This window comes from Argentina silus (assembly GCF_951799395.1).
Source record: "Argentina silus genome assembly, chromosome: 2".
Taxonomy (NCBI): domain Eukaryota; kingdom Metazoa; phylum Chordata; class Actinopteri; order Argentiniformes; family Argentinidae; genus Argentina; species Argentina silus.
This window is the reverse complement of record NC_139656.1, coordinates 20085585-20107756: the sequence shown is the minus strand read 5'-3', so window position 1 is coordinate 20107756 and position 22172 is coordinate 20085585. Positions and strand designations below refer to the sequence as shown.

The window sequence follows — 22172 nt, the reverse complement described above, 5'->3', positions numbered from 1 at the left end:
ACTTATCTAAGAATCTCAGATTCTTCTGGAGATCCTACAACATTTTGAAAAACATTTACCACTTTGAAGCGTGGAAATTCCTCTTCCTCCTTACCTAAGCAAGTTTTGTCAGACTCTGGCCTCTATACTGAGAAAAATTAGATGTGATGCTTTTAATCAGCTTTTTATCTCAGCAGGCTTTTTGTTTGAGAGAAACTGTGGTTTGGCTGACCCTGGTCAGTCAGTCGACAGCACTTCCATCTTCCAGCCTCCAGTTGGCTCGAGATCAGTCAGCTACTAGCGAATCTTTGTTTTCATTTCAACATTTTTCTATTTGTGATGTACTAGATGCCGTCCTAAAAATTGAGGTAAAAAGATCCATTGGGGCTGATCTGCTTGATCCAGGCCTATTGCAGCTTTCTGACCCCCTGATTGCAAAGTCATTGACATATATTTTTAATCTGACTATATATTTTTAATCTCGGGTGCTATCCCCAGCGGTTTGGAAGGCAGCCCATGTTCTTTCTCTCCATAAAGGTGGTGACCCCTCCGACCTAGATAACTATTGTTCAATATCCAAGCTATCTTGCCTTTCCAAAGTATTAGAGTCCTATGTCAACTCTTAGCTAAGAATCTTATTTTATTTTCTCATTCTAAATGTGCACCAATCTGGTTTTAGACCTGGACATAACGCATTCTCAGCTGCTACGCTGAGATGTCTGAGATGATGTGTTAAATTGCCTAGATCTAAAAAACAAAAAACATTATGCTACCTTATTTATAGAACTCTCCAAGGCATTCAATATGGTCAAACATTACCTACTCATTCAGAGGTCGTCTGAAATAGGCCTGGATCAGGCTTCATGTAACAGATAGAATGCAGTGTGCATTTACTGATGGTGTTAAATCAGGTTTTCTGGACATAACAAAGGGTGTCCCACAAGGATTGATTCTCGTCCCATACTTTTTACTGTTTACATTAACAATATTGGGTTATCTGTAAATAATAGTAACCTGCACTTGTATTCCAATCACACTGTTGTATATGCTATCTATATGCCCCCACAATTGACCAGGCTACACTCTGCATTTATTGTCCTACAAAAAGCATTTGTTGAACTGAAATTGGTCCTTAACATTGGAAAAAACATGTATATGTTATTTTCCCCATTACAGAAAAATGTATCTGATGATTTATGCATGTGTACATTCGGTGGTTCCCCCATTGAGCATGTCCCCGCTTATATATACCTAGGCATTTTGACAAAGAGTTGACTTTTAGAAAACATACGGAGGAGCTTGTTAAAAAGCTAAGATTTAAGGTGGGCTTATTTTATAGGAGTAGATCTTGCCTTTCCCTGAACAGCAGAAATATTATTGTGCAATCACCCTTCATGCCAGTGCTTGATTATGCTGATATCATTTACTAGAATGCAGCAGCCACTACTCTTAAACCTTTGGATTCCATCTACCATGTTCTCGTTCTCAGAGTTGGTTAACTGTTGAGGTTCCTTGTGTCTCCACTGAATTGGGTGAATCCGTTTTTTGTTTTGGTGCACCTCACTGCTGGAACAATCTAAAGTACATTATAGTTGGTTGCCCAACATTATTGTTGATTTGATGAAAAATGTGGTTGTTTTTCTTGATTGTGTTTTATAATGCTGTAATGTTGTATGATGTACAGTATGGTTGTAAATTGTATGTATGCAGGGCTCCCCTTGTAAAAAAGACCTCAATGTGACTCCTTTCCCAAATAAAGGTTAAAAGAAGTGTGCATAGTTGTCTGTCAAGATCTTAATCAATCACTTAATCAAGCTTGAAAACATTTAAAAAGGTTTGTGTGTCCAACAGACTGTATGTCTAGTGTGTGTGAAGTGGAAAGCAGGTGCTGCGGCTCCACTGAAGTTTGCCTGAATGGATTCATGCAGGATGTGTGTTGTCAAAAACAGTCTTTGTAACACAAAGAACAGACATCTAACATCGTTAACAAACAGCAATTCCCCAAGATAATCACCCAGACACCCACACATTGTGCTCCTGCAACCATAGCCATCTGGGAGCAGAACATAAACTGCTCTCATGTAAATGTAAGTTACACAGACACACACACACACAGACACACAAACACACACACACACACACACACACACACACACACACACACACACACATACACACACACACACACAGACACATAAACACAAACACACACACACACACACACACACACAGACACATAAACACAAACACACACACACACAAACACACACACACACAGACACATAAACACAAACACACACACACACACACACACACACACACACAGACACATAAACACAAACACACACACACACACACACACACACACACACACACACACACACACACACACACACATAAACACAAACACACACACACACACACACACACACATACACACACACACACAATGCTATGATGCACCTTCTGCTGTCCTTATAAAAGAATGAGTCAGTAAACATGTCTAACAGTCCTGCAGATTGTCTGTTTATTAGGCCTTGGTATAGCATATCAGTGGCAGCCTCAGTAATCAGCCTGATGTTATTGTGGTTCAGCGTGGGTTTAGATCCTCCTGTGCTATTCCCAGACCTCGGATGATAGCCATCCAGAGAGTCAGACAAATGTTCAGACAAATACAATGGAAGGGGTTATAGAGGGGTTCTATGTGGTATATTCTGCAGTTGCTTGTGTTGAGGGTGAGGATATAACTCCCCAAGAATAAAGGGCCATGGCCAGTATACACAGCAGTGAATACAGATAATAAATATTCCAATCCCATGTAAGCACCAACGAATACAATGGGAATATGGTATTACACTGTAATAAGCAACGCATGTCCTCTCATTCACACTCACTAGGAGGGATGGATAGGAAACTATTCTCAGCACTCTGAGCTTAAGCACCCATGCAATTAATTGGAGAGCGAGGAGAGCTAAATGAAAGCCTGAAGTCTGTGGGTCCGTAAGTCCTTCCACTTGAATTAGCAAAACTGTCGTTTTTACCCCTCACCTCTCACAGCAAGTAAAAAATAACTGAGCTGTTGGCAGAAGAGCTCCTATGTGTTGGACTGCTCCTGACTAAATGGATTATACATAGTCCTCTTGTGGAATAATGGAGCATTGCTGTTTGATGGAAAGATGGATGGAAAGGTGGGCAGGGCAGGCTTGCTGAGGGAAGAGGTGGGCAAGAGGGGGTTGACAGCTTTGATTGCTGTACAGCCAAGCCATGCTGAAATCACTGCTATGCCATGGGAAAATACACAGTCAAGTGGGCACTCAGAATGCAGTGCAGCGTGTCGACCAGGGTTACATTTACATTTTACATTTATGGCATTTAGCAGACGCCTTTATCCAAAGCGACTTACAACAAATACATTTGTTTCAGTAAGTGAATAATCTATCCATCAGTCATCATAAGATAAAGTAATCAATGCTCAGACCAGGGGCCATAGGCAGTCACAAGATGGGTTAAACCCCATCTTGTTTGTGAAAAACAGAATCAGGATGCTGCTGGGGTGACTCGTGCTCTACGCTCCAGATTGCCCATGTGATTATTAACACATCGTACTCAGCCGTCTTTGAAGTCCTTACGAAAAACACATTTCACATTACTTTGTTATCTCCCTGAGGACTGTGTTTGAGTAGAATTACTTAATTTTCTGTTTTCGTTCATTTACATTTTTGTAAAAAGCCACCTTAAGGAGAGTACGTAAGTGGGAAACATGGACCTTTATGAATTCTAACCACTCATAATGGAGTTGCCTCATTCACTATGAGTTACAGTTATCAGTAACACATAGCATTCCCTTGGCTCTGTCATATTTCTATGGCATTTCAAGATAAAGTTATTCACTACGTGGAACAATGTGTCAACACATCATAGAGGGTGTTTTTGGCAAACAGAGGCATTTCATGCCAAGTTTACCAGCTCATATTGTCTAGTTGAATGTGTTAACACGCTTCAGTCAGGGGGTTAGCTGGAATTGCAGTTAGCACACCTCCAACACTTCACAGATGATTGAACAGATATACTCTACAGTAACACATGGTACTACACCATCTTTATTAAAGAGGCCTGTTTACTGTCACTGATGGAAGTAGAGCTACTGTATGTTTTCTACTGACACTGCCTGGGTACAGACCCTACAGAACTTTAGGCTGCTACTTAACTTTAGGCTGCTAAAATAGTGAACAGCATCCAATAAAGGACTTTGAGAAATAGTTTTTTCCTTTAGTTGACAACTTTTGTAGAAGTCCCAGACTTTTCTATGTGAAGGTAAAGCAGAAAGGATGGTGTTGTGAGAGATAACGTACACATACTCATGTAATTTCTGGCCCTGCTATTGTTGGTGATGGAGGGCTGGAGGTTGAGAGTCCTAAATAAAGTCAGGCCCAGGAAGAGAGAGACAAATTGTGTGTATTGATCACTGGTGGGGAGACCCAGCCTCCTACCCAAGCTCCGAAACACAAACATTCTGTCTCAGTTGCTCATTAAACCTCGATAAAAGGTAATGACAGCTGAATTGTCTCTGGAGATGGCGAGGACATAGAGGCTGCTGCTGTTCCAATACACCAACCAAATTATGAACCTATATTGTGTCTCAAATGCCTTTCACTGCCAGTGTAACATGAATATGAATGACAACACATTCAAGACCCAGGAACAGCAACATTTTTCTAGTCTTTATGTAGTATCAGTAGACCCTCCATGGTATTGAGGGATAACTCATATCATGAGACTGAGATTTTATGTGACTTAAAGCAAGTAAAGCAATGAAACTGTGCTGTAGTTCCTATTGTCTTACTTCCGTCATATAAAATGTTTTAGTCAAGATTGATTTCGTGATTGCTTTGAGATTTCTTATCATCAATTCTGGCCATGAGTGTATTTGAATATATGCTTCCTGAAATATCTGTTAATGTCATAACTTATTTAAGGTCAGACATATTTCCCATGAAAAGGCTGAATTAACAGTAGATTCTTCAGTTCCCAGCCCCAAAGATGGGTTTCTCACGAGTGTTCTGTGTCAGAGCAGTGAAGTGAGGCCTCTGCATGAATTACCCTGACATAAACATTTACCTCTGTGTCCAAGGCTGTGTACACTGGAAGAAAACAGAGACACCCTTCACTCACACATGCTGTATACTGCCTCTTTGGTTTGGGCCTATCTTTTATTTATCCAGTGTTTATTCTGTCTGGATATAATTTCAAATAAACTAGGGTCTCATTACAGAAGATCCATTTAACATTCACTCATTGCTCCAAGAGCTATTCCATCAGAACCCTCAGAGGAGCATTTGGCTGGCAGATGGTGGCTCTCTGAAACACAGGTTGTTTGTGCTAAAAGGTTAGCAAGTGCAAATCTCACTGACACCCTCAGGATTCACATGTACTATATGCTTTGAGGTACAATACAATCGTTATTGTCCATTTTACAACTGATATTGTGTTTTTGCTGTCTCAAGACCCAACCCAAGACATGCATATACACACATATGTCAATTTCTATCTGGGAGCAGCACAGCGTCAGCCACAGTGCAGCGCTGCTGGAGCAGTGCAAGGTTAAGTACCTTGCTCAACAGTGGTGTTGGCACATTCAATTCATTCAATCTTTTAAAACAGGAGTGAAAAAGGGAAAACCATGTGGCCAGTGTTAAGATTCTCTGAATAGCTTAAAAAAAAGACACTAGACACTAAACTAACTTCCCCAAATGGTAGCCACTCTACTGTGTATAGCAGCTATTTCTGACTGTGTGAGGCGTTTATCTTCTGCCAACTTGGCATTAGCTTTGTGTCATACTAATTTTCACACACATTGGCCACAGAGGCTCTTACTGCCTATCTCTGTTATCCATACAGCTAGAGTGGTTGCTCATTTACCATGAGGACACACATTTGCATTCTCCCATGTAGTGCATTAGCACAGTCACTTCTATTAATTCAAACTATCTAAGTAAATTGGACAAGCCTAGAGAAGGCAGCAATGCATTTCAGGGGAATCATCGTTTAGTGTATTAGAATTCTCTAAATGATGCTGGTGTCTGTCATTTTCAGTAATTAGGGAGCTGTGAAAGGCACTCTGTGTTATAGCTCAGGGCATTGGGTTTTTATAGCTCTGCCAAGACAAAGGTACGACAGTGTGTGTTCTCACTCACTGCACATTAATCACATACACACACACACACACACACACACACACACACACACACACACACACACACACACACACACACACACACACACACAAAGTGTTTGACTTGACCCAGATGGAGAGACTTTAGTAGGAGATGTAGCTGGCTGCCGTGGAGACGGGAGGACTGGATGTCAGGAGCCACTAAAGTAACAGAGAGAGAGGCGCTCCATTGTGATCAATGGAGAGTCGGGTTGAAAGCACAAGGCTAAGCATCTAGGTGAACCGCTTTAGAGAAAAAAAGAGAAAATGTATCCAAACAATGGCATTGGCAAATACTCCCATTTGCTGTATTTCTTCTTCTCTATGAATGTTTACTATCTATGTATTTTAGTAAAAGATCATCTACCTACCTTGTTTTCTGACATATTCTACAAGCTGTTGATTGTAAATGAGGGGTCCATAAACTATGGATCTGTGTCTAGAGGTCCAGAAACTCCACAGCCACAGAGAGGAGGGTCAGGCAGAAGGGTCTAACCATGAGTCTGTGTGACCAGCTGAGTCAAGGACACAAAAGAAGGACACGGAAGGAGGTCAGTATAGTAATTAGTTGCCACTGCGTGATCAGTGGCCTGAAACTGACACTGGACACAGGATGGGACGTTGTCACGTCCAGTTATCTCAGGCCAGCCCACTGGGCCATCCAACACTTTACCACAGTTTACTGTCCCCATGTGGTTATTAACGTTGGAGGAAAGTAACCCATAAAAGCCAACGACTGATGTAAGCAATGTTGTGACCCTATGTTGACGGACATGATGTTTTACAAACTGGGGCTTTGCCCAGTTTCCTTTTATGAGGCCAACATACAGTATGAGCAGGAGTGGCCTTTAGTTCAGACAGTGCATGATGGTGTGGAATGTCTGCTTCACTCAGATGTGAGTCTGAGCCCTGGGAAATGTTTTAGATATATGAAAGAACTGCCTATTCTATGTCAGCAAACCCTGGACCTCCACCAGACAACACTCACACTCACTTTCTCCCCCCTCCAGATAGTTGTTTCTCTCTTGCCCTTGACTGGATATTACTGATGAACTGTTTCAACATGGGTCTTGTGGCAGAGCTCTGAGAGAAAGCTCTCAGGCTAGTCTAGATGGGCTTTCCATGCTGAGTTTATAATGGATAGATGATGAGACGGGTTGGTTAGGGAGTAAAACGGGAGATATGAGATGCCTGCTCCGCACGGCTCAGTTTAAGGAAGGATTATGCTGCTGGTTTTTCGTGCACAGATTTAAGGACGTCTTCCCCTGGGATTTTTTAGAAATCTTTCTACTTCTTTCTTCTCTCTCTCTCTCTCCCTCTCTCTCTTTTTAATACACTTACTGTGCATAAAAAATACAGGAAAGGGATAGAGGGATGGATAGATGAGAAAAGAGAGAATAATAACATGCATTTGTATGTAGAGAGAGAGAGAGAGAGAGAGAGAGAGAGAGGGGGAAGGAGAGAGATAGAAAGAATGAAATAAAGAGCTGGGGAGAGAGAGGGTGTAGAGGGAGCAGACAGAGCAAGAGATGAGGGCACTTGTGTTTCTCAGCTGTGAGATAAGGCTGATGAATGATGTCCCCCCCAGAGCCCTCCAGAGCAGGAAGTGTGTATCCGTATTCATTAGAATATGAATTAGACCCCTTATCTGATGGGTTTATTGGAGAGACCCTGATGATCTGTTCTCAGAGCTGCCACAGCTAGAGCAATTTTCATCTTATGTCACATATTATCCTGCTATTGTTCCCATGCTGTAATGTTTTTGTGAGGATGCTCTCTAAAGAGTGGGTGGTGCAGTCTGTTTTCTCTCTCCCTTTGCCCTTCAGACTGGAGAAGGGACTTGTTTACCTGATGCCTGTGTATTTATCGGAATAGAGAGAAGGAGGGTGTCTTGTCCTCTGTGGCACCACACAATCCCAGACCTTTAGTACCATTCTTCACTCCTGCCCTTTCACTTTCTCACTTTCTAACTCTCTGTATCTCTCTCTCTCTCTCTCTCTCTCTCTCTCTCTCTCTCTCTCTCTCTCTCTCTCTCTCCGTTCTCTCCGCTGTCCGCTCTGAGGTTTGTACCAGCTGAGAGATGGAGCCATTATAGCCCAAACTCATTACATCCTCCACAGCGGGGGCCCAGGCTTGTTTTAGCAGATAGAGGTCAGGAGCTCATTAAAAGTTGAGAAGTGGAGGTTAATTACACGGTGACCTCTCTGGGCGATATGTTGCCCCTCTGTCCATTGTAATCAATGAGTCTTTAGGGTGGCTTTAGGCTGGCTCTGAAATGTGCTCCTCCTATAGACCAGTTACCCAGAGCAGTCCAAATACCACACTCTACCACCCTCTGCCACTGTTCTCACCTCATCCCCTGTGCTCTCTCTCCAATCTCACTATCTGAAATGTTCATTATATCCAGTGTTCCAATATGCGGTTGGGTTGTCTATCCCATTCGACTGCATTCCCTCTTGTCTAGTGTTTATCTGAGATATGATATTCACCATATGGAGGGATAGAATAGAGGTTGGTTTAGGCCCTATGTTCACCTGTGTTCTTTGAGTGCAGTTGACAGTTGATGTGTGCTGGTAACAGTGAGTAGTTTTCGATCCAGTACGACAGTAAGAGGATTGAAAGTGCCCTCTGGGAATGTGAGTGCCATGGGATATTTCCACATGCCACATGTCCTCCTGGAAGCATGGCATTGGACCCCAGCAGATACTATACAGACTGTGGATTCACACACAGGGCTGCTTTCACAGTGGGAAAGTGTTTGCTCCCCCCAGTCTGCGCTGAGCTCAGTGTGTAACTCATCAGCATCTGCGGCTCTCAGGTAATGAATGAATGTCTAAGTGATATGAAATGGTTTGGGTCTGTATAATCCATTATGCCCGGTTCAGATTGACTTCCCAGAATTTTAGGAACAACACCTCCTGAGTTTGTTTGGATGAAGGCGACTGCGTCTGGACCCATGACTCCCACTGATATATTCATAGTGATGGAGGACAAACACACGCTGTGGTGCACGGCCGTGGTAACTAGATACGGTTGTGAGTGTGCATATCTTACAGGGGAGGACTGTGAGGGGAGCAAGGAAGGAAGGGGTTACTCCCTGCCCTCTGATATTTGAACCAGCTGCTGTAGCCCTCGGCTCCCCCTGCTAACCAGACTACAATAAACCATCCTTAACCCTCAGACTCCAATGTTTATCAAGTCAACAGGGCTGAAGCACAGATATTAGGGAGAGAAAATATAAAAATGCTTTGTTTTCTTTGCCTGATCAAAGGCTATTTAACATGTTGTCTATGTTTAAGTGTTAAATACACTCCTTACCCCACTGGAAATGTTCACATTATTAACATGTTCCATTTGCCATATAACAAATTGGTTGATGTGTTATAACAACATGTTTTCACTTTAATTTCAATACACTTAAAAAATGTGTACGTTTTTTTTTGTGTGTGTCTTAAAAACATGGCCAATGTGTTGGATGGTAATGGCAAACTATTAGGTTCAAGTTTGTTCTCTAAATTCTATTGAATTGGTGTAAGATGTAATTTATAAGTTGTGAATTGTATGGGGCCATTCTCTCTAAACATGAGAAGTCAGGCTAACACTTTACAATCAGTTGTCAACACTGTGAAACCACTGAAGACTGTTTAGCAGCCCTGTGGGGACATAGGATGGATGTGTCGGCAGCAAACCAAATCAAAAGGTTGGTTCAGAAAGAAGAACAACACAACAACATTGCCCCGATCTCTCCAGGCTGAGATAATTGAAAATAAATGATGTCTTGTCGCAGTGGTGCTGCAGACGAAATACTAATTTGTGCTGCAGTGGACTGAACTAGGCTTCTTCCTCTCTCCGCCCAGCCCCCCCACCCTGTCTCCCCACTTTCTCAAGCCCTGGCACGGGCACATATCAACAGATTGTTTTTGAATGGGTTAACCAAGTTAGAGTCCATTGTTTTCACAATGTGTCTCTTTTTGGGGTTTATTTATCTTCCCATATCCCCACTCCCATAGGTCAGAGGTCATGGAGAGGACAACCCCATGCCATCTCTAGGGCAGCAGGGCTGTGTTGTTTTATACTGTAGGGCAGCAGGGATGTTTAGACTGGGCCTCTCTGTCTCAGTGCCTGTTTCTCCCCCACACTGAGGAACAGAAGCAGCTGCCTTGTCTGGACTATGTGATCCCTGCATATATTTTGCATGCATGTTCCTCCTATCTTAGGTTAGTGTACTCTAAGCAGCAGTGTCCCTTATGCAGGACAACCTAGCACCACAGCTAGTCTTTGGGCCCCTGTGTGTCTGTGAGTCTGCCTACAGCTAAGACAGATGTATCACACGGAGAATGCTAACTCTCCATCAACACTGCAATTAGCATGTTACATCTGACTGAGCTGTGGTGACAGGAGCTGCCTGCATGGCTGCTATAGGGTGACATGGGGCTGCATGGCTCTCAGCACCATTTAAGACAAGAGCAACTTGGACAAAAGGGCCTTCTATGACTCATTCGTCCTCAGATAAACAGATAGATTTATGGTTTTGTTATTCTGTTTGTGGCATAGGCAAAAGGGGAGAGTTAGAAAGTGGAAAGATATGAAGTGTCAAATTAAAGGCATGTGTGATGCATTAGTACTAACTGCAAGTATTTGTACTTATGTGAATTAGTTCCTTTACAGCTATGTCTTACTGTATTTGAACATATTGGACTGTGGTGTCGTTTTGTGGTGAGAGATTGCGGCGATGCTACTGGCATTCTAACCTCATTACTTTACAGACTGGCCTCTCATCACCACCTCACACAGTCCCTGACTGATTCCAAATCAATCATTACAACTTTATTAAAGCACATTTCGTACAATCAAAGTATTACAGCCATAAAATGTAATTTAAAAATACACAACAATTAAAACAAAGATCAATAGTGGACTGTAGATACTAATGGAATGCAATACAATGTATAAAACAATATAAAAGAGAAACAAGAAGAAACAAGTAAAAACAAGTAAAAAGCAAGGCTAAAAACATTGTGGGGCCACACACTTGATTACACAAGAGACAGAGGCAGTACAGTACGTGACTTGAACTTCCTGCCATATTTCAATTGCACAGCTCCCTTTGGACAGTCATACCATACTACTTTACATGAGGGGAATGACTAAATTAATGATTAGGACCCTGACGGAAAAGTTCGGACCTTTTCCTGTATGTTTTTAACCCCGGTCCACTGCAATGAGAAAACAACAGTGTGATATATTGTCATCCTGGTGAGTGTTAAACGGAGAGGTTACATTCTGTGTAAATCTCCTCCGTCTGAGAGTAGCACATGCCCAGCACTGGCAGTGACTGCTTGGCATGCAAGGGGCAGCGCAGCAGTAATTAATGAGGGGCTGTTGAACAGAGCTAGGTGATCCCACATGGTAATTATAACACAGCGCTGTGGAGCCATGCACTTTAATTAGCCCTAGAGACAGGGGCTACGTGGTGATTGAGGTCTACAGGCCACTCACCTAGCCAGGGTAGCCAACCAAGGCACAGACAATAAACACAGCCATCAATGGGATTTACGATCAGCCTTTCTATTCACTGTTACCTTTCTATTCACTGTTCCTTATAGAATGGACAGAATAGAATGAATAGAATGCATAGAATAGAAGGGATAGAATAGATGTGATGAATGGAAGCAGATGTTAATAGATATAATTAGGCAAAGAAGGGGAAAAGAACAGTATGTTATACTGTAGTTGTTTTTCCTTCATTTTACTTACAATGTTTACACAGCATTTTGGCTAGGCTTTGATTGACTGTAATGAAAATGTAACAAATTACCCATATAGTTGTAGATCGTAAACATGGTCATAAAACTGTATATTGCATAATGATACGATTTCTTTTTCTTATTGAAATAAGGCCATTTTCAACCTGATGTGAATTGCTACTGATTAGAGGAAGAACATATGGTAAGAAATACAGAGTGTTTGATTGGCTGTGGTTAGCTGGCAATAAGGCGAACCCTGAGAGGTACCCATTAAGAAGCAGTTGATGACTGGTGTTTTGGAGGAACATTCACTCTCCTCATTGTCTGCATGACACAATCTGCACCATTATAGCCATTGTCGTTGCCTCATTTTAGTCTCAGTAAAGCAATGATGTATTTTAACTCAAATTAATCAAAATGTAATTCCCACTTGCCGCTCGTTTCCTTGTTGGTTAGGAATGAGGCCTTTGAAGCGTATGTAGACTGTCACTTCCTCTGAGCGTGATTACAGTAATTGCAAATATCTAAAGTCTTTTTTCACTTATGTGGACAATAAACACACTGGGAGGTTCACACACTGTGTGCATGTGCATTTGTTTGTGTGTTTGCATGTGTGTGTCACACACTGTGGGCATGTGCGTGTGTGTGCACATGCATTGTGTGTGTGTGTGCGTGTGTGTGTGTGCGTGCGTCAGCCTAGATTCATTAACATATTACTATTTAAATGCATTCAGGTATTCAGGCATGTTACAGATCAAGATCAATGTTGAGGAAACTATCTGCACATGTAAAGCAACAATGAAATGAAATGAAAAATTTGTTCTGTACACTGACTATTTATTTCTCTGACCTGATTCTCATTGTCCTACTCACTCCTCTGTCTCTCTTAATTCATAGTTTTGTATTAGCATGCTGTAAAGACCTGGTTATCTACTGTTGAACAATCCCCTCTCTCTAGTTGTCACCAGTTTTTGAAAAAGCAGTTTTAGCAATGTTGTGGCTTAGTGGTATCACTCTTGTCTTAAAGCACACATGCACTCTCCCCCCAAAAGTTCTGTTTTTTCTAATTCCTGGGTCCGCCACTCCTGTCCTCATCTGTTTTCTCAATTAATGGAAAATGACGTATGTAGTAATTAAAATTTGGCTAAATGTTTCTGTCAGTGAGGATCCTATGGGATTATGTACACCAAACATTATGTCCCAGTGCACATAGAGTAGTGCCTGAGGTAATGTCTCCTCCAATACTGTTCTTCACCTCCATCCCACCAATCAACCTTTCAATCTTTCAATTTTCTGCCATGGTGAAAAGCACTTTAACTTATCGCTCCATTAGTTTACTTCATCTTTCCCCCTTTCTCTCGCTGTCTCTCCATGTTTTTCCCTTTCCTCACTCCCTCTTCTCCTCTCTATCTGTGTGTGTGTGTGTGTGTGTGTGTGTGTGTGTGTGTGTGTGTGTGTGTGTGTGTGTGTGTGTGTGTGTGTGTGTGTTTGTGAACCTCAGTTTATAAGTGAAAGTGTGTCTTCCCACATCCTGGGGGTGGCATCCCCAGGTTAATGTCCCCACCTCCGGCTAGTGTCCCCAGGTTAATGTCCCTACCCACGGATAAATTCCCACCAGGTGGAGGACCACTGCTGTAAATCACATGGCTAGGGACGAAGGCCAGGGTTGATATACAGCACCACGCACAAGAAGGTCTGGCAGCTTTAAACCCCTACTATTACACTTGAATTGTGATTTACAGGACCTGAAATGTTCTTGGTGTTTTTCCGAACAGGATTGATGTCCCAGCACTATCAGCTATATAATAAAGAGAATAGTTTTTTAATGGGGATTAAATGGGGGACGTGGGGGCGGCAATTGTGGTTGCGGTGCAGAGAGCAGGGATATTGCCACCGTGGAGATCTATCAGCCTGCAGTGAAGCAGCATTGATGGGAGATGGGTAGAGGTTTTAGGAGAAGATTGGTTCTTCTACCTCACCATCAGACACCAGGGTTTCAGGTACAGTCTGTGGGTGCTATTCGCCTTGGGAACGTTATGATGTCAAGAAAGTACTGTAACTGTGAAAACAGAAATGGTTTCTATCATGTGACCTGAGAAGTATGTTGCGGAAGCTGGGCCATAGGTACTGTTAGATGATGTTTATCTTAGATGAAACAGCTTATTGATTTTGGTGGTCATCTGTTCCTTTCCCCCCCTGTCAACTTACTGTAATCAGTCAATCAGTCTGCATTGATTGTTCTTTACTTTCATTGTGACGGTGCATATGTAATAGATTGCTACCTACAACAAAACAAAAAAGAGAGAAAAATTAATTATTGTTATTGTAACAACCCTGTATAAGACCCGTTAGCATCTCCGCCAAGCGCGTTAACTCTCTTGGGGCAGTATTATAGCTAGCGAGGCCGTTGGCAAGCAGAAAGTCCTGAGTCCCCGCTTCGGACAAGCTACTCTACCCCGCCTCTCGCTCCAGTATCATTGTGTTTGTCCATTGTTGCTCTGTAATCCTTCCAGTCTGTTGATCCTCTCTGTCTTTCTCCTCCTAGATCACCTTCTTCATGCTGCTGTCGGCTGTGTGTGTAATGCTGAACCTGGCTGGCTCCATCCTGTCCTGTCAGAATGCCCAGTTGGTCAACTCCTTGGAGGACTGTCAGCTGGTGAGACGCCCCAGGCCCCCCCACCCCGACCCCCCACCCCGACCCCCCACCCCCCACCCTCTTTCTCTGTGCTCTCCCACCAGGGGAGGCTGGTAGAGGTAGAAATCGGATGGGCTCATTGTAATGCATGGACTGGAATGAGGAATGGTTTCAAACACGTGGGTTTGTTACCATTCCTCATGCCATACATGTGTGTTTGATGCATTCCATTCCATGCATTACAATGAGCCCATCCTCCGATTTCTACCTCTACCAGCCTCTCCTGTCTCCCACATACAGGGCTAGTGAAAGGGGCCCTCTGATGGAGCTTAGCAGAGGCCCTCTGAAGAAGGAGCTCTATGAGGAGCTTGGGCCCCAGTGCTGAAAGACCCAGTCACTCTGGGATCTCTCTCACCCCAACCTCATTAGTCTGCAGAGTGCCACCTCACTGTAAAAATAAATATTAACGCCAGCCACTCCATGTCCTTATTAATATTAGGGCTCTGCGCCGTCTGGCTGGCTGATTACCCACTGGAGCTCACGCTTTAATTATTAAGAAAAACAGAATCATCCACCGTCTGGGGAGAGCTGTCTCCATTTGTCTGGTGTGGCAGCTTTCATTTCTATGGAAAACAAAAGTACATGTGCACAAATAAAGACACAGGTAGTAGGATATTCCTTTTTCAATTGTATAATAAATACCTGAGCAGCAGGGGAACCATTTTCCACAGCAGTGACGTTTCGGCTGAAGCCTCCACTGACTCACAGTCACAAAGCAGCCCATTTCACATGGCATGGCCCAACTGCATTTCACATGGCATGGCCCAACTGCATTTCACATGGCATGGCCCAACTGCATTTCACATGGCATGGCCCAACTGCATTTTACTGTAGGATTGGGCTGAAGAAGGCGTGAATGCGTGCCGCATACTTCACATAATTCACAGTGATAACAAGAGTGAAGTTTGTAGATCTAACACAGCATAGAGAGTCATAGCTCTGTAAGTCCTTTGCTTTTCTTAGACTGACATCCATAAATTCAGGTCTCATTTAGTCTGTATAATAGCTTATAAAGAATTAATCGAGTTCAGATTTGAACAAATATTTCATTACTATGATACACAGATCCTGCTCTGAATAGCCCAGTGTGCTTGTATGCTGTCCATTGTGGTTGATGAATGGATGGCCATCACAGGATTATTTACTGCAGCACAACAGCACAAACCCCCAGCCAGTGTTTATGTGAGCCCTCCGTTATGTGAGGTTTTATTGGCACTGTGCTCAGTGCAGGCTCTGTATACAGTATGCTGCACTCTGTAATCCAGAGCATGGCTCCTATTCTTTGCTCCATTCTACCCTCCAACCTTAGCACAGACAGACCCAATGACAGGGACTCCATCCTGCACTGCAGATAGACAGGCAATGTTTATTCTTCACATTTTGGATTAGTGGAAATTCCCCCAAATCCATCAAGCAGAAAACACATAAGGAATGCATGTCACTGTCAAAACTATTTGGTTTCTTTTAGAATGAATTAAGCAATAATAAACTATGATAATATGAAGATAATTATTATTTGTATAGTTTGTGGAAGAGCTGGCCCCAACCATGTAAAATGTACTTCCAGAACCAGTAAAACCATAACTATCTTCTAAAAGACATTCCATTGACAAACAGACTTGACCCTAGGCCTAGCCTAACTATACTATTTAGTCATTGCTAGCAAGCTACCTTAATTTGAATTAATTTCCCTTTCTTGTTCAGTAACAATAATACTGTATTCTCATAGGCGCCTGGTGTGACATTTCTAAAGCTAGTTGAAATTCACAAAGGGTCTAACAATGAGTCTGTCACAATGAACAGCCCTTGTCATATTCAACTGCCTCAGTTCCTCAATCATACGGCCATACAGAAACATACATGACTGGTGAATAAATCAATAATAATGTGTGCATTTGAAGTCCATAAATGCCTTATTGTAAAGGTTTCCAATTTTTAATAGAAGAAAGTGACATCCTTGCTAAGGTCACGTTATTTGGAGCTGGTCACACTGCCTACGTGCCATGGGTCATGCATGATACACCCTGTGACAGTCTTCCTAAGCACCTTCAATCTGTCCAACCAGGGTGGTCTTGCCAGACGATTGGTGTTAAAACTCCCACAGTAAGTCTGCTCACAAGTGACTACTACAAAGTTTAGGGTATTGGGGACTTCATGCGCCTCCAGAATTTCGATTGAGAGATTAATGGGTTCAGAGATGAATTCAGGACCAACGTAGTCTGGGACCAGGCGTAGAGGCCAGGTAGGACTAGGTGTAGGGCCAGGCTAGCACCAAGGCACAGAGATGTCACCAGCACCACTTCACCAGCTGAATCACTGATTAGCATATGAAACTAAGACTAAGCTGGCTTCATACTGTACATGGCCCCTTGGAGACCATCCCCCACTATGACTGAAATATTAATGTGCTTTTCTCCCTAATGCAATTAACCCATGCTGGGTAAGTTCACGTCCTGCTTTCTTACAATCTGGGTCATGTAGTAGGTAGCTCCTCAATACCTCCCTCTTTACAACTCACTTCCTCATACCCTCATTCCCTCTATACTGTACAGTAGATCTGTCTCATGTGATGAATAGACATATTCTGTCCCTTAACAGTAGATCTACTTAACTTACGATGACTTGCTCTTTGCCGCATGTTTTGGTCTGCACTCCCAAGTCTGCCTTGTGGGCGTTACAGGCATTTTTTTGTTTGTTAAGTCTTTGGGCTTTACATTTCTTTGGCAAAAGCATGCACTGACTCTCTCAGATATAGCACAATATTGTACAAGCAGCTATTGAGGCCACGCTCTCCTTCAAAAGAGACCTCAGTTACAGACCTGCACATCTGTCTGCACCTGCTCATATTTTATACTGCCAGAAATGGTCCAGTTGTGACAAGATAGAGATCTACAATACAGGGTACAAGATATTTCTAATCATGATGTGAGAGAGATCTACAGTAGAGGGACAGATCTGCTGTTCAGTAAAGGGGGGTGAGAGAAGTGAGTACATTGTACATTGTACTAACCAATAGCCCCTCATTTACCCCTGTCCTTCCTCTCCACCAGATTAAGATTGACCATGATGGTGTGTGTGTATGCTGTGAGCTGCAACACCAAAGCTCCAGCTGCAACAACCTGGGAGAGACTCTCAAGCTGAACCCCCTGAGGGACTGCAACACCATACGCCTACGCCTCAAGGTGGGTGGGAATGTGTCAGTGTGTGTCAGAGTGTGCCTGTGAACGTATGTGCTTGTAAACGTCATTTGTTTGTTTTGGAGGATACAGGTGTTGTGTGTGTGTGTGTGTGTGTTGTTTTAAAAGATACATGTTTTAAAGGTGTTGTACAGTGTGCCTATTGTAACCCAGCCAGCAAGCTTGTGGTAGTCCTGAGTGGCCTGCTGTCGGCACATCTACTTTGCAATGGCCCGATAGCGGCAAGCCAACACCATGAGTGGTTCATTGTCACACTGACCTCGGCTTGCCGGGCAGTCATACCAGTCAAAGATGGGCCACCCGCAACTGACCTTGTTGGCAAGCCATCCAATGCTCCTTTGCCACCCTCTTCTCACTCTCCTGCCCTCCTCCTCTTAGTCTCCTACCCTCCCTTTCTTACTCTCCGACCCTCCTCTTCTCACTCTCCTGCCCCCTTTTCTCACTCTCCTGCCCCCTCTTCCCACTGCACTGATTAAACTTTGCTTAGATGTTCACAAATTTGCCGGAAAAAAATGAAGCCCATAGACTTAGTATTAGATAGTTCACCCAAATTACAAAATCACGTTTGTCTCCTTACCTTGAAAGCAGTCTACATAATGGTTCAGTTTATCTTGCCACCGTCACCAACCGCTACCATTTTGTAACCATACAATAGAGGTACATCTCTCCCCAATTAGCTTTTTAAAAGAATAAAGAGGCCAAATCATCTCAAAGCATGGGAGGCAGTGTGTTATGGGCGGCCCCCCTAGTCACTAGTCAATTGTTAAAAAATAAAATAAATAAATAAATAATATATCATATATATATATACAGTGCCCTGAGTAAGTAATGGGGAAGTGAAGCACTTTTCGTCTTTTGGCTCTACACTTCAAAAGTTACACTCCAAAACAATTACTATAACTTTAAAGTAGAGATTCTCAGCTTTTATTTGATGGTATTTGTGTACATACTGGTTTCACCATTCAGAAATTGAAAAACACATTTTATGCATAATCCCCCTGTTACAGGGTTCCCAAAAGTGATGGGACAGATTTATCAAATGTCCAAATTAAGCTCTCATGTTTAGTATTTGGTCGAGAATCCTTTGAATGCAATAACTGCCTGATGTCTGCAACCCATTGACCCCACCAGATGCTGGGTATATTCTCTGGTGATGCTCTACCAGGCCTGTACTGCAGCCATCTTCAGTTGTTGTTTGTTTTGAGGTATTTTTACCTAAAATCTTATCATCAGGAAATTAAATGCATGTTAAATTGGATTTAAATCTGAAGATTAACCTTGGCCAGTCAAATACTTTACACTTTTTGGCCCTAAAAAACTTCCTAGTTGCTATGACAGTTTTCTTATTGTCTTAAGATAAAGCGCCATCCAATTAATTTGGAGGCATTTGCTTGTACTTAAGACAAGTTAGCCAGTTCTATATATACCCTAACACTAACACCCCCTCCACCATGTTTCACAGTTGAGGTGGTATGCTGTACATCTTGGGCAGATCCTTTTTTCTCCAAACTTTTAAGGATAACTGGTGGTTTGCATCTTGCAGTAAAACCTCGGTAGTTCGGCTGGTGATGTATTCTGCGTATGGTAGTCTCTGACATATCGACACCTACCTCCTGGAGAGTGTTCCTGATCAGTGGGACAGTTGTTTTGGGGTTGTTCTTAATTATGGTGAGCATTCTTTGGTCATCAATTGTAAAAGTGGCTTGGCCTACCAGCCCGTTAGCGATTGCTGAGGTCACCAGTGCTTTTTTCTCTTTTTAATGATGTTCCAAACTGTTAATTTTGGCAAGCCTAAGGTTTTGGCTATGTTTCTGATTTTTTGTCCTCATGTTGACAGACACCAATAGCAGACTCCAAAGGCAAACGCAAAGCCTAGAACACACCTGACTTACCAGAAACACCTGTCAAGCCAATTGTCCCATTACTTTCTGGTACCCTGAAATATGGGGACTATGCATAAAACATGTTGTAATTTCTGAATGGTGAACTAATGATGTACACAAATACCAATACAAGCTGAGAATCTCTACTTTAACCTCACAGTAATTATTTGATTTCAAATCCAGGCTTTTGGAGTGTAGAGCCAAAAGAAGAAAAAATGCTTTACTGTCCCATTACTTACGCAGGGCACTGTATATACTGAGGTACCTTGTTTAAAAGTGCCGTAGAACTTTAAATGCATTATTCACACGTTTTAAATGTTATCTTTCAAAATGTCTTTCTTGTCATTGCATTTAGCATTGAGTAATGAGTGGAGAAGGAGGATTCAGTTAACTGCTGAATTCCAGCAGGGAGTGGAAGCAGGGTCTCTCACTTTGGTTGTGTAATTCCCTGACCTCAGATTGGCTTCAGGCAGGGTTGTTCAGGGAGTTTAAACACGATATGAGCAGCCTATTAACAGCTTCCTTAAAGGTATTATTACAGTTGCAACCCTGACATGATTTACCATGTTAATATGCAAATGTCAGTTAAGGGGAAAACACACCAGTAACCTATCCTCACATCTGCCTTTTGTTTTTACAGTAAAGAAAGTTCATAATTAAGTTCCATACCTTCCTGCTTCTGACACGTTTGAGCTCTGTGCAGCATACACATCTGTACACTTCGCATTACCCTGATTTGATATCATCCTCAAACATATCCAAGCCTACTGTACACATTGACACAACTGACAACAGTTAATGAGTTAGTAAAAACATCATGGTAGATGTAAATTGACCAGGGTTCAGATTCATTCACTGACATCAGAACAGACCTTACAATATTGTAACACCAGGCCTGATGTTGAAACTGGTCTGGGCTTAGATGTAATTACAAGCTAACAATCAGATAGGTTAACAATATGCTAGATCTTAATTCAATAATATAATATAATATAGAGTAATATAGAGTTGAATAAAAATGACTGTAAAACTGGTCTGGGCTGAGATGTAATTCCCAACTGAAACCAAATCAGATCTTTTTTTATTTTGGAGTAGATCAGCTTTGAAATTAGGAGGTTGATTTTAAGTTATATCAGATAGCAGTACTTTTCAAAGTTATATTACATAGTAGTACTTCATTCAGGTTGGACAAAAAACTGATGCCAGATGAGATGTAAAAACAGTTCTGGGCTCAGCTTTAATTGTAAGATTGTACTGATTTGATTATTTTGATGCTAGCCTACAAAGGGGGATATTTTATGTGGTTTGTTTTGAATCTCCACTTTTATAGTTGCTCGGTCTCTAGGACAAGATAAATAATGCAACTTAGCATGAGTTAACTAGCAAATAATGATTAGCTAGATGTAATTCAGGTGAACAGGTCTACCTACAGTATTTGCACTAAAAGGCTTATGCTTTTATCTTTTCATATATATTACTAGGTACACTTTAGTAAACCTTTCCTCTTCTGACTGCTCCTCCTGTGAGCTCCCCTCTCCTGAACACTGTCTCTGAGGCGCGCTCTAGACACTCAGATCATTCCCATAACCTCAAGTATGTTCAAATTTAGCTGCCTCCTTATGGTAATCATATGTCAAAACAAAAACTGTTCTCCCATAGAGGAAAAAGAGAGCTAGAGCAATTGCTGCAATTTTCGTTTCCTGACCAGTGTGTGGGTGTCTCTTTTCTTAAAAGATATTTCCTGTGGTTGTAAGCAAGGAGCAATATGGGTTGCAGCTGAATGGGATTTCAAAGCGGACAGACTGGGCTGCTGTTGCTGCCTTACAGGTTTTTATGACTTGAAGTGTCCATATTTGCTTCATACCCACATGGTTTATTGAGATAAAGAGGATGGAACGCGGAAGAGACGGCAGGAGATGCAGAGATGTGAGCTTAGGACTGGTGCATTCCTGGTTGGATCGTTCTGACATTCAGGGGCCACATGTGCTGTTTGTAGTGTGATGTACCTTGCCTCTGGAGTGCCCCACCTGCTGGTCTTTACTTTATTGTGTTGCCTCAGTAATGACCTCACCATTGTCTTTGTCACCTTCGGTCACTCTCCTTCATTTGTTGCCTCTATTTCACTCTCTCCCTCTTTGTTCTCTAGCTGTATTCATAGCTTATCCTTCCTCCCTGCAGCTCAAAATGTAACCCCCCCCTCTCCTCTCCATCTCTCCCTCTCTCCCTCTCCCTGGGTGCTGCAGGAGCTCCTGTTCAGTGTGTGCGCCCTGAATGTCATCTCCACCATCGTCTGTGCCCTGGCCACCGCCATGTGCTGTATGCAGATGGTCTCTGCCGATGTGTTGCAGATGGTAAGTGTGATGGAGGAGAACACAATGTACACTTTGTCTGTGACTGACTTGGATTGAATGAGTCTGATCTGCAGCCTTACAAAGAGCATATCAGAACAATCATGAAAGG

The 22172-nt window shown here is 42.5% G+C and overlaps 1 protein-coding gene across 1 annotated transcript in view; it reads left to right on the top strand.

The window, feature by feature from the left end:
• The window catches only part of fam189a1 (family with sequence similarity 189 member A1), a gene marked incomplete at both ends in the record, with an annotated part of 76307 nt that overhangs the window by 44859 nt on the left and 9276 nt on the right, over positions 1 to 22172 (top strand). Inside the window, 3 exons of the mRNA XM_083665499.1 lie at positions 14483 to 14593; positions 17683 to 17814; positions 21956 to 22063. Of these exons, the coding sequence (XP_083521625.1) occupies positions 14483 to 14593; positions 17683 to 17814; positions 21956 to 22063 (351 nt within the window). The remainder of the gene's footprint in view (positions 1 to 14482; positions 14594 to 17682; positions 17815 to 21955; positions 22064 to 22172) is intronic.